The following is a 12,924-nucleotide window of genomic DNA, read 5'->3' as shown; positions in this document are numbered from 1 at the left end:
TGCAGGTCTTCGCCAATACAATACAAAGGTCGTTGACTTTTTACACACTGCGAGACAAACGCCACGTTCAAGTGTTATTGGTCCGACGCCTGCACCGTCATTGATATTTTTCATATACCGCAGCCATGCTTCCGCCCCCGTGTTTTCATACACTGGAGGGACACTATAAAGCGTATTTTTTATATTCCAGTCAGACGGAAAAGCGCGGAGGATTTTGTATTGCGTTTTCGTGCTTCTTCCTCCTCTTTCTTCTCTCCCGACGATCCCTTTCATTTTTTTCATTTCATCGTCGAAGCTGTGTACGGGTATAATAGGCATGGGTTTTCAATGGCAGTGTCCGTCCTGCACGTAAGCAATTTTTGCTAGATTATTGCTCATTCAAGGAGCTCCTATTCTCTTTAGACAAGATTCATTGCGATAAATTTAACGATTGAAGAACAATCAGCGAGACAAAAGAACTTGACCGACCAAAATGTTCTACGAAATAACGAAAAATCAATCGAGATATGTCAAATCATTGAAAATAATTGCTGATCACTCGCAAGCACGTGACAGCGATAGACTTTCAGTATTTGTAGCGATTCTCTGCGTATTCTGTCCAATCCAGTTACCGCTCAAAGTCGGGTTAACATTGTAAGTCAATGGAAATAGCTCTAAATACATTTTAACGAATAGGAATCATTCGTTTTATTTACAAGCGAATTTCACCTCAAACGATAAATTGTCTACTGCAACAAAAACGTATTATCACCTGATATGCCCGTTTCACTCCGCAATTCTAAGAGCACACAATTCCGCGTAGAGCCCTAGACACAAAGATGGTCGTTCCCTTGACAGCAGGGTCGAAGGTATGGCGGCGATAAAGGTGGCGTCTACAGAAACTGAGATAAATAAAGTAAAGCCTGGGTGCTCGGGGAGGGGCTGAAACACGAGGACAAGATGAGCCACGCAAGTTAGTCGGTAGTGCCTAAGCCTGGAGGCTGCTGCGTAATGGTCCGCGAGACTTCATTTCTCTCAGCTGAGAGAACGGCGAGTACCTTGCGCCTTTTCGCGGTAAGGAACATCACCCTGTTCAACCCGCGTAATGAAATTGCTTGCAGTAATATGATATGTGCGAGACTCGCGACCGATACGGGATGGAACTTGCTGTGCGAAAAGAATTTTGAGTCTAGGTTCTAGATGTCAAATTTTGATTTCTTTTATGTAATTAATGAGTGAAAAATTAGTTTTATTGGATGAAGTTTGTTTTTGTAGAAGTCAAAACGGTATTAAGGATTTAAAAAAAAAATTACCCATTTTCTCAAACATTTGTTGTAAATAACAATTAAATAAACTTCAGTTTTGTATTTAAATCACTTTTGTTCAAAAATGATGATTAATAATCAACTGCAAATGTAAATGAATTGATAAACAGAGTTTAAAAATGAATATTTTTCGTACTTCTTTTATTTTCGCATGGACGTTCTCGTATCAAACTCCAAACGTAATCTCCCACCATGGTTTCATTACACTGCGCCTGATAAGGTTAATAACAATAAAGTCCATCACATCTTGGTGAAAACGATTTCCTCTTTCTTCCTCATAGGCACCCATATTACCTATCAACCAAAAACTTCAACACTTATTTACCAACGTACAAACGATAAAAACAAACTTTATGATTAATAAGTAAAGGTTTTGTTTATTATTTGATCTATAGAATCAAAATTTATTTGTCACAATAGAAACTCAAGGAAAAAAAAATTTTTTTTATTGACCTATATTAATTGCATTATATACGGTTTCCGGTTTTAGGCTTTAGCTACGTGCAACTTGATGGCAAAGTATATTACATTGCGGAATGAGTCCCACCGTATGAGCTATTACGCCTGAATAGTAATGTTACCGGGGAATTGAAAATTTAACCAGTCGAAATAAGGGTCGTTCGAGTAAATATTTGCGCGCTGTGATTCTGAGACCGAAATTATTAAATTAAATCAAAACTCGACTCGCGGAAACGGGCGGAAAACGAGAGAGAGAGAGAGAGAGAGCGAGAGAGAGAGAAGGAGGGAGAAAGCTGAAAGGTTGAATTGCTGGCTGCTCCGTAGCCATCGGTATAAGGAAAACGGTAAAAACTTTTGTTATACATTTGACGCGTGAATCAAGTATAACAGTGTGTTTACATGTAATGGCAATCTCTCGCCTCCGGCTTCTCGAGTGAAGCCTGGCTGGAAAATTAATTTTTCAGAATAAAAAAGACGGCTCCATTGCTTCGCAGAAACGCGGTTTGAACGACTCTTGCGTGTAACCGAAAAAACGGTTTATTAAATTTCGAAAAGTGGCGGTATGAAAAATTGTCCCTCCTCGAGGCAATACCGAATCTAATTCATCCGAATCGGTGAAGTGATGTGTCATTTGAAAACGATACAATCGACACTCCACTCCATTGTGGCGCGTAAATTGTGCTCAAATCTTTCTCGGCGTGAAGTTTTATAACGTTTTCCCGGTAAATAACCAGCCGGTTCAATCAAGTGGAATTGCATCGGGATTGAAAAATTCGCCCGGAACTTTCTTCAGCCCGAAAAACAAAATTGGCAAGCCCGATCATGAAGCCGCGATTTGTGACGGTGTGAGGCGTCCATGAGGCACTTTAAGGGGAGAAATAGGTTTGGGACTACGTTTTTTTAATTTTAGTGATTTTCATGAATTTTTTTGGCAAGAAAGGAATGTATATAATTTATTGAAACTTAGAGAACATTTTATACATATATTCAAATTTACTTTAAGGACATGTCATTCTTCTGTATGAACTACACTCGATTGAATTTTTTTGAGGAGTTTAAACACAGTAAAACTTAAACACAATAAAGAATGTATGAAAATCATTTTATAAATTAGTCCTAAGCCAATCCGCCCTCCCTTAATGATGCAAGTAATGAAAAACGATCGACGCCTGATGCTCGACGGTATAATTATCACCAACGCGTCGAGATTGCGAAACGATAGGTCGAGGTGTGTCCAGCTATACTTCCGAAGAATCGAGGGTCGCGGCGAGAAAAGCCTTTGGGTCTATTCAAGTACACAGAGCCGGAGCTTTCGAGGCGTCTTTGAACTCTTTGAGGCATCAAAGTCTCGGGTTTTACCGCGTCGAGCCGAGGTGGCGTCATTGAATTTACAAATATACGAGAAGGCGCGGAAGACGGAAGACGCGCCTCGGGTGCTTTCTCAAAAAGAAAGGATTAGCAGCGATCAAGGAGAGGAGCTACTGGGACGAGAGAGACGCGAGGGTTCAGGCAAAGAGACATCTGAAAGAGCTTAAATAATCAATTGCACCCGCTGGCTCCAGCTAGGAGACACTTGGACCCGGTTGACCTGTGTGTCGAGTGTTTGCCGACCCCCCTCTCCCCGCCCCGCCACCCTTCCTCTCACCCTTATTTCTCTCCGCTTCCTCGCCCTCCGCATCCTCCACGCTTGTCCCTTTCCTCTGCGCAAGAATAAGGCAGAGGTGGAGCACAAAGGGACCTTAGTCGTCGAGTTTTATGGACGCGAGGACGGGAGAGGCCGACTTACTCGGTTTATGAGAGTGACCCTATCTATACCTATACCACCGAGCCACCCCCTAGTTCGAGGACCTTCGAGAGATGAGGTCCGCGCTCCTCTGAGGGTCTTTATTAAATTTCAGAAAAATATTTTCCCTCAATAACAAATGTGGTATGTCTACCTATATATACACACGGGCTGTATGCACTGCAGCAATTGTTTTCTATAAGTCTAGATGGTGGTAATATTCGGGATGAATATTACCGCAGGAATATTTCCTGTGAAAAAATACTGTAGCACGTGATATGAAAATTAATGAAAACCTTTAACGTGGTTCATGCGATGCGACATCGCGCAATTTTTGAGGTCCTTCAATTTTCGATGCGGGGATTTCATGGCGGGTGTATTAGCGTTTGGGGAAGATGTGGCTGTGCCCCCCCCCCCCCTCCCGCCACCCTCGCCTCCTCCTCCTCCATTTTGCTCGGTTCTATAGCGTGGAGGGAAATTAACATGCGGCAACAAAAGGATGAATTTCAAGCGAGTTAATTCTCTCGCGCACGAGTTAATTTGGGAAACGTGCTTCCTGGATTGCTGCTATGGAAATGAGACCATCCTGTTTCCTTTTCCACCCTTCCTGTACCTCCCCCAGTCAACGCGGGTAGATGCCTCGACGGTTTGTCCTAGTTTTCTCCGCCCACGCAACACCGCTTTTTCGATCGACGTACAACACGAGGTACAAGAGAGCGGAAATCGTTGAATTGTTTTACGACCCTGTATTCTGATGCTTTGGAATTTTATCATCTCGCAAATTCAATCTTTGCACTTGTTACGTTGATGGGGTTTTTAACTCATTTAAATACTACCGGCACATCAATTTGACTTATACAGCCGTCTTCGCAATGGCTCATTTAGTATAACCACCATTCGCAAATCACTTCACCGCAATTATACGCAACGTGTCTCGCAAGTTTCTTCAGTGTTAAGACGAACGTCTCTGGCACTGCGAGTTTCTAAACTGTTACCTACTTATCGTTAGCATAACGAACTTTGCGATGTAGCGTCAAGCATCGCCACTGATAAGTCACGTGCCTCTGCTTTCAACGTGTTGGCAAAGTATCGCTTCTTACCATGACGGAGCGTTTTGCAGTGCGGTTCAACCGTTGAATTATTAACAGAAATACTCCGATATTTTGCAGTCGCTACTGTCGTAGCAGCTCTCTGTCTTGATCTTCGGTGATATTGCCAACTACTAATGGGTGTCAAAGAGAAGTATAATTACTTTTCATTATTCCGGCCTTATGGGGAAAAGGGGAAAACGCGGATGATGTGCATTTGTCTCAAATACAGAGTAAGTGAATATTGGATATCGATAAAACTGGTGATATTTTATTGACGGTTGATAACTGATCATGAGTTACAATATTTACACAGGAGTTGATATACCGATGTGACGAATTATTTGAACATTTATGATAGAGTCGCAACTCTGGACGGTCTCAGCGAAATCTGATTATTGTGTAATGGGAATGTGATCATTGTACCTGAATGCCGTTGATTATTAGTTGAAAAGTTTTGTGGTTAGTGCCAAGATCACGGATGCGCAAAGGACTGTTGGACTGAACGAGAGAGTGAATCCATCACTGGTGGTTTCACTGGTGGTGTCCTTACCCAACTCTTCCCAATAACTTGCTTCTACGAAATAGGGTAAGATCTCCAAGGGTGCTGGGTAGTTATAGATCCAGGTTGGACCCTCGTAAGTTTGATACGGACTGTAGGAAGCGTCGCGCCAAGTACCGCTGGGCAAAAAGATGTCTCTGGTCACGGCACCCTCTTCGATGACTGGAGCCACCAGAATTACTTCACCCAGGAGGTACTCTGCGAACGGAGTCGATTAGGTTTCAGTTATGATGAAGAGGCTTGAAAAGTGATACTGATATACTACGGAAAAAGAAGAACTGAATACGGCCTGTTGTAAAGGACTTTAGATATTCGTTTGCTGGAACCGGGTCAATAATGTGGTAACGTATGATCTTATCGATAACTTCCGTAATACATAATATTGCCTGATAGATTAATTGCGATGTTGTAAATTCCTGATATGCGATCTCGAGCCGCTTTTAACGCGTGAACAATATATTTAGAACATTTGGGAGATAAGCGCAGGCTTGATTACCGTCGGAAATGTTGAAGGCTTCACTGTTTTTTGGATCGAGCCACCAAACCGGAGGATTGACGGGGGTCCCATTGGCCACGAGGGCGTTCATTGCCTCGATTATTGTCGGAGCATACTCCTCGTGGAGGTCGGTGTACGTGCGACAAATCTCGACAGTCTACGGGAGAAAAATGATATGAAAAACACTGGATGATATCGGATATCAGAGTCCATTTGTCGCCGCGACGCTTACTTCGTTGTCGTAGTCCCAGGGAACAAAAGAGTACTGGATCGAGGGCATGAATGTGTTGGCCTGCAGCCACCTGATGAACAGTTCCTTGCTCGGGTACTCGGTCAGGGTGCTGGAGCTGTTGATGTAACCGTTGCCACCCACCATGTCTGGAAGTACGAACCCGTAGCCGGCCAGGTTCATGGCCAGTAAAGTCGTGATCAGTGTCGGCAAGCCGTTGTCTATGGTCCAGGAAGTCTCCTTGTCCAGCATTCTGACGAAGATTGGAAGGTCCTGAGTCTGCCATCCCGTACGCACCTCGATTGCGGTTCCAAACGCCGCTACGGCTCTTGTGTACTGGTATGTCAGGATCCCGGGTGACTCTTCGACGTTGCCTGTGAGGACCGCTGGTTCCGGGGCCCAGGACGCCTCGCCCGCATCGAATTTGAACGAGTCAATACCGGCACTTTCCTTCAGCGCAGTCAATCTCGCGCTGAACCTGTGAACATACACCATTTCGTTCGATGGCTGTTTGGCAGAACCATTAATACAGAGTGGAATGTACTTATTTGCTGGTTACCATGTCACAGCATCTTCGTTGGTGAAGTCTATGAGGGATGCGTTTTCCCCCCGCCACCAGGTGGTCAGCATATTTCCACTCTCGTCCTTAACGAAGTACCCGGCACTCTCGGCGATGGCGTACCACTCGTCACACTCGACGTTTATGAACGGGTGGATCCAGAGGGTTACTCTGAATCCAAGATCGTGGAGATCATCGGTCAAGTTCTTGATGTCCGGAAACTTACTGTCGCTCGTATTGAAAGTTAAACTGCCGTAGCACGTTTCCCAGTAGTCGTCTATCTCCACCTGACTGTGATTGAACCCGTTGTCGAGAATTTCCTGGGCGTATTCACGAACGATGCTGTCGTTCACGTTAACCTTGTACCTCGCCCAAGTCGACCAGATCGGTAAGGCGATCATCTGTTCATCTGGGATGTCAGTTGGCTTCGTAAAAAATTTCTCCACTGCAGCTTCGTGGGCAGTTTTCGGATCATCGTATCTACCAATCCAATACTCAAGGCTGGTGTAATTCCGCGCTCTGTACGGGCTCACGTTCTGTGCGTACAAGCAAAGGAATCCGTCGTGAAGGTGGTTTTGATCTGAAAAATACGACCAGCTATTTCACCGGTTCGGATTCGTCACCGCCAGAACTCACCTATGAACAGAGATGTCGCCGGATTCGCGTAGAGATACGTTCCCTCACTGCTGACCCAGTACGGTTCTGCTATCGCGACTGCATCGTCCTCTTTCGTATAGTAGGCGGTGTAGTTCCACTGGTCATTTTGAACGGGCCAAATTTGTGTCCACTGTTCTGGTCCACCGAACCAATCTACCCCATCGACAAGTTCCAGACAAGTTCCAACCGTGGTGTTGTCGCTGGTGGCATTTAAACTTGCGTGTGTGTACCCAACTCGAGAGCTGACTTCTCTTGTTAGAACCAGAGTCACGTCATTCACGACGAATATGAGACAGGCTTCCTCGTCCGTCGTGCAGTCAGTTACCGAATATTCTTGATCACTCTTCGCCCAAGACGATTCATCCGTGACAAAGGTACTCCTGATCGTTGGCTTATCTATTTCAAAATGCGTAAAAGAATAGGTGGAAAATTAGTGTGTGAAAAAACTAATGATTTCAAGCGGTAACGTCTAGTCTAGAGTTTGGTTCAGCTCGTGAAAAAGAATTGTAATAATGGTCACTGGTATTTGAGTATGTCCTCGTTAAATAACAAATGACAATAATTTTAGATGTAAAAATATATTTTATAACTCTTTGAACAGCCCACCTTCTTCGGAGATTGTGTAAAACACCCCGTTAGTTTCTTCTGAGAAAGTTACCAAGCCATGGCCGAATTTCACGGATAAAGGTAACGTGATTTCGGAAGTGGAGATCGCACCACCGATTAACCATAGAGTCAATACCGAGCTCCACATGCCGCGCATTTTATGCACTGTATACTGTTTGAGAAATACACAGCCCTCTCTTTTATAGCCGTTGTTGCACTGGGACTATCTTCACCCTCTTTACCTAATGAAAGCAATCCTACCTTGTTAGATGCAATCAATTCAGTTTGGGAATTTGATAAACTGAAAGTGTGCCTTATAGAGTTCTCCACTTATGAAATCAATCAGAGTTTCGTCGATAAGAATGTTTACAGATAGGTACCTTGACACTCAATTCCTATCGCAAAGCGAAAGATTCGGCAATTGGTTACACACGCTTCGTATATTTCTAAAACGATTAGGATACTGCTGATTATGGTGTCAATGAAATGGGTTGTCGCGATAAAAATAATGACAAGACTCGAATAACGAGTATAATTTTAATGATCAGTAACGTTCGGGACTTGTTAGCCCTTATTATTAGATAAAGCTGCTTTGCAATGTGGCATGACCTCAAGTTACATGTTTGAGACGATGATGGCTGGTACCGATATACATTTATCCATTATCTTATATTTCTAAATTAGTTACATAATATTTACAAAACGCCAGGTAAGTTATAGATGTATGACGTGTGAAGGCTATGGAATAATTTTTTATCATGAAAGAGCGAGCATTCGTCAGAGCAAATATAATTGTTCCGTTCGTATCTATTCATGGCTTCAAATTTGAAATGGATTGACCATAACGTTGCTGGCGATTAATTGAAAAGTTGTATGAGCAGAGCTAAAATTGCTGACGTATAGATCACTGTTAGACTGGACGATGGAAGAAAAGCTCCGCTCCCTGCACTCAGCGTTTCCCAGTAACTTGATTCAACGAAGTAGGGTAAGACCTCTAGTGGAGCCGGGTAGTCGTAGATCCAGGTCGGACCCTCGTAGATGTCATACGTGCCGTAGGTGGCGTCTCGCCATGTTCCGTTGGGCAAGAAGATGTCTCTCGTCACGGCACCCTCCACGACAACTGGAGCCACCAGGATTACTTCGCCAAGAAGGTATTCTGCAGAACAAAATCCACATCGTTTTGTTGTCGAATAATTTTCACCCTGATCCGCTATTGCGTAACGCCTATGCAAGCTGGATGGAATATCGGATCGTGGTCAAATGTGGGTACTAACGATAAGTCACCTGTTCAATGGAACTAAGTAGGTGGATCTTGTTTGGGGCATAGAGAATAATCATAAATTTTGTAGATATCATCGAATATCACACTTCACCTTCGCCTCACAATTACAAGCGGTGAATTCAATACCGCCAATTGACTATGACACGCGGCGTTATCTAAAATTGCTTTGAGTACATGTAAGCGGTCTTGATATGTGATAGCGGTCGATCTGATTACCATCTGAAATATTATAGGCTTCACTGTTCGTTGGGTCGAGCCACCAAACCGGAGGATTGACGGGGGTCCCGTTGGCCACGAGGGCGTTCATCGCCTCGATTATCGTCGGGGCGTACGCCTCATGGAGTTCGGTGTACGTGCGACAGATCTCGACAGTCTGTGGGGTTAAAAAATTGCATGAAAAACTTAGAATGATATCGGATATCGGCGTTCATTCATCACTGCGACGCCTACCTCGTTGTCGTAGTCCCACGGCACGAAGGAGTACTGGATCGACGGCATAAATGTGTTCGCCTGCAGCCACCTGATGAACAGCTCCTTGCTCGGGTACTGGGTCGAGACGAGTACGCCGTCAATGTAGCCATTTCCGCCCACCATGTCAGGAAGCACAAATCCGTAGCCAGCAAGGTTCATGACCAGAAGAGTGGTGATCAAAGTTGGCAGGCCATTTTCGAAAGTCCAGGAGGTATCCTTGTCCAACATCCTAACGAATATGGCCAGATCCTGAGTCTGCCAGCCTGTACGGACTTCGATGCCGTTCCCGAACGTTGCTAAAGCCCTGGCGAACTGGTAGGTGTAGATGCTCGGTGATTCTTCCACGTTACCAGTCAGGACGGCTGGTTCCGGTGCCCAGGATGCCTCGCCAGCGTCGAATTTGAACGAATCGATTCCGGCGCTGGCCTGCAGAGCTGTCAGCCTCGAGGTGAACCTGCGAAATTTGACGGACATTATGGAAGGGTTGTAGGAGGCAGAAGTTTGGTACACTGTGAGATGAGAATCAGGCAACTGATTGGTACCATTCGACCGCAGCCTCGTTGGTGAAGTCGATAACAGAGGCGTTTTCTCCTTGCCACCACGTGGTCAGTATCGTTCCGTTAACATCCTTAGCGAAGTACCCGGCGCTCTCGGCGATCGAGTAGTACTCCGTGCAGTCTACATTGATGAAGGGGTGAACCCAGAGAGTGACCCTGAACCCGAGATCGTGGAGGTCGTCGGTGAGGCCCTTGATGTCGGGGAACTTCTCATCGCTGGTGTTGAAGGTCAGGCTGCCGTAACAGGTTTCCCAGAAGTCGTCTATCTCCAGCTGGCTGTGGTTGAACCCGTTGTCGAGGATCTCCTGGGCGTACTGTCGCACGATCGTGTCATTCACGTAGATTTTGTACCGCGCCCACGTGGACCAGACTGGCTGAGCGATCATCCGTTCGTCCGGGACATCGGTCGGTTTAGCGAAGAATTTCTCCACTGCGGCTTCGTGGGCTGTTCTAGGGTCTTCGTACCTACCAATCCAATACTCGAGGCTGGTGTAATTCCGTTCTCTGTACGGGGTCACATTCTCCGCGTAAATGCAGAGTGATCCTTCGTTGAGATAGTTTTGATCTAAAAGACACAGTGCATTATTTGGTTCCAATTCGAAAAAACCTTCGACCGGTTGTGTCAATTTAAGAACTCACCTATGAACATGGATGTGGCAGGATTGACGTACAAATACGTCCCCTGGCTACTGAGCCAGTATGGTTCTGCTATTGCAACGGCGTCGTCCTCCTTCGTATAGTAAGCTGTGTAGTTCCATTGAGCATCTTGAACCGGCCATAGCTGGTACTTAGCCTCTGGACCGCCGAACCAATCAACGCCATCGCCAAGTTCGACGCAAGCACCAATTCTCACACCATCAGTACTCGAGTTTACAACGACATGCGAGACAGACGAAGCTCGATTGCTCAGGTCCTTTTTCAGGATGACATTCACGTCGTTTATGATAAATTCAACGCAGGCTTCTTCATTAGTCGAACACTCCGTCAATGTGTATTCTTGATTATTCCTGGCTACGTTAGATTCTCCAGTGGAAATGCTGTTCTCCACGGTAAGTCCATCTATTTGAAAGAGGAAAAAATACCGTTAAGCAGCATATGTGGGTGCAGAAAATTCACCCTTTATAATAAGTGTAGATGATATGAACGTCGGTGTACCGAATCGATCTGTTCTATTGCTTCTCACTCTTGTGAAAGCTCAGACTGTGTATTTGTACGGTGTTCTGATCAATACTCATAATAAAAACGATTTTACTGTCTTACCTTGTTCGTTAATGGTGTAAAAAAGTCCGTTGGTATTTTTGGAAAAGCTTAGGAGGCCATCACCAAACTTCACAGAGACCGGCAACGTAACTTCGTTGCCGAAAACCGCGCCGAAACCAGCACACAGAAACAACACTGGCCACCACATGCTGCTTACCCACATAACCGTGTAACTGTTCGAGAAGAGCTAAGTTTACTTTTATATCCTTTGTCAGCGATTAGTATTATCTGCTAAGCTCAGCCCTGGCGTGTCTAACTTTGACGATAACAGAGTTTTTCGTTGGTGCATGTCAGTAGATCGACTCACATTTGATTTCCCGGGGATTAATCCAAGTTCAGGCTCCATAAGCAGCCTGATGATAAATTTCTGGTACCTATCCATTCGGGAATATTTTCCATGTGGTAACGTAACGATGTTTTTGCGTTCCGACGTATTCTACATTATTCATGATTCCTGTCAACTTTTTTAAACGTAACATTTTTATCCTCAAGTAGTACCGCGTGTCTTTTGTATCCCATCGCAAATCTTGCAATCAAATTCTATTGGTACAATAATAACGTTATCAGGAAATATGACTGGTGAGGTTTACGGCTGTCAAGATCAGCTCTGACGAATTTCTACTTGTTAAAATGAATTGGGGCGAGCAAGTTGACATTGTTACGTCAAATTGTCGGTACACATAGGTCGGGGAAAAAGAACAAGTGGCAATTTTGTAATCTCGTTCATCATGGCATGAAATAATTTCATACCGAAAGGTATGTTCTTCGTTGAAATTGATTGAACGGGATTACAGGCAATTTGAGGCAGTCCTACATTGCGGAGAAGTGAGTTGAGCGGTATTCCATGTCTGCGGGACCCGCTACGTGGTGTGCAGCTCGGTCTGGCAGCAGTTTCTATGAGCTCACAATCAGCTCAAGAATTCAGTGCAGTTTCCTGGCGCAATAAGGTTCGGGCGAGATCTCGGTCCGGAGTTCTGCGGCTTCTATATTTGCGACCGAGGATCGGGGAGGAAAGGGATTGCCGGGTTTCTGGGTGAAGGTGGGAGGTAAACCCATTCCCTACAAGCTGAGAATGGCTGAGCTACCACACCTGGTTCATTAGCGGAACACTGCCAACGTAAGCATGCTCATTTGAGCCACTCGCTCCTGAATACGTGCGAGCAAAGTCTGCTCAATGTGTTCATGCGGGCAAATCCACATGTACGATAATGTACATGTGCAGCAATTCAGCGACTGTTATACTGACAGATGTGGCATGAATTTAGCGGTGAATTGAAGGGTTCTCTTTTGCCGATTTCAGGTCAGGATATATGCAAATTTGCTCCTTAAAGATGAGGATAAGATACGATGTGATTCCTATGTGTCTTGGAAGTCAGAGTGTCGAAGAGTGCAGAACCGAACGGATTTGACAACGAGAGAGTGGAGTTGGTTGAGAGAGAATTAGAGGGAGCCAAAGAAAACTGCAAAACGAGAAAAAGAACAGTTGAGTTAAAATCGAAAAGTTGAGTAGTGAAAATTTAATCAATGGAGTAGGAGCAATCAATATTGAAATTTAATAATAAAAATGAAGGAGTGAAGTGAACAGAATGAAACCAAAGTTCAGAGGAAAAA

General features: G+C 44.7%; 2 protein-coding genes across 2 annotated transcripts; both read right to left on the bottom strand.

The window, feature by feature from the left end:
- Positions 1-4,883: 4,883 nt before the first annotated feature.
- On the bottom strand, positions 4,884-8,073 carry LOC124297872 (myogenesis-regulating glycosidase-like). The gene is made up of 6 exons (XM_046749216.1): positions 7,744-8,073; positions 7,117-7,533; positions 6,481-7,060; positions 5,925-6,399; positions 5,693-5,849; positions 4,884-5,394 (listed from the first exon to the last, which is right to left on the bottom strand). The coding sequence occupies exons 1-6, from the start codon at positions 7,898-7,900 to the stop codon at positions 5,078-5,080; spliced, it is 2,103 nt and encodes a 700-aa protein (XP_046605172.1). The 5' UTR covers positions 7,901-8,073; the 3' UTR covers positions 4,884-5,077.
- Positions 8,074-8,261: 188 nt separating this feature from the next.
- LOC124297873 (myogenesis-regulating glycosidase-like) lies at positions 8,262-11,916 on the bottom strand. Its single transcript, XM_046749217.1, has 7 exons — positions 11,621-11,916; positions 11,314-11,486; positions 10,693-11,112; positions 10,039-10,618; positions 9,476-9,950; positions 9,242-9,398; positions 8,262-8,899 (listed from the first exon to the last, which is right to left on the bottom strand). The coding sequence occupies exons 2-7, from the start codon at positions 11,474-11,476 to the stop codon at positions 8,601-8,603; spliced, it is 2,094 nt and encodes a 697-aa protein (XP_046605173.1). The 5' UTR covers positions 11,477-11,486; positions 11,621-11,916; the 3' UTR covers positions 8,262-8,600.
- Between the last annotated feature and the right edge of the window lie 1,008 nt (positions 11,917-12,924).

This window comes from Neodiprion virginianus, chromosome 2 (assembly GCF_021901495.1).
Source record: "Neodiprion virginianus isolate iyNeoVirg1 chromosome 2, iyNeoVirg1.1, whole genome shotgun sequence".
Classification (NCBI taxonomy): domain Eukaryota; kingdom Metazoa; phylum Arthropoda; class Insecta; order Hymenoptera; family Diprionidae; genus Neodiprion; species Neodiprion virginianus.
This window is presented reverse-complemented; position numbering and strand designations above follow the sequence as displayed.

What these genes read in the sequence shown, in the direction of transcription:
- LOC124297873 (XM_046749217.1), bottom strand. Translation starts at nt 11,476, where the DNA reads ATGTGGGTAAGCAGCATGTGGTGGCCAGTGTTGTTTCTGTGTGCTGGT. An exon ending in AACGAGGCTGCGGTCGAATG is followed by an intron (nt 9,951 to 10,038) that starts GTACCAATCAGT and finishes CAAATTTCGCAG; the next exon opens with GTTCACCTCGAGGCTGACAG. An exon ending in CGTGGGACTACGACAACGAG is followed by an intron (nt 9,399 to 9,475) that starts GTAGGCGTCGCA and finishes TTAACCCCACAG; the next exon opens with ACTGTCGAGATCTGTCGCAC.
- LOC124297872 (XM_046749216.1), bottom strand. Translation starts at nt 7,900, where the DNA reads ATGCGCGGCATGTGGAGCTCGGTATTGACTCTATGGTTAATCGGTGGT. An exon ending in TTACACAATCTCCGAAGAAG is followed by an intron (nt 7,534 to 7,743) that starts GTGGGCTGTTCA and finishes ATTTTGAAATAG; the next exon opens with ATAAGCCAACGATCAGGAGT. An exon ending in GGCGACATCTCTGTTCATAG is followed by an intron (nt 7,061 to 7,116) that starts GTGAGTTCTGGC and finishes CGTATTTTTCAG; the next exon opens with ATCAAAACCACCTTCACGAC.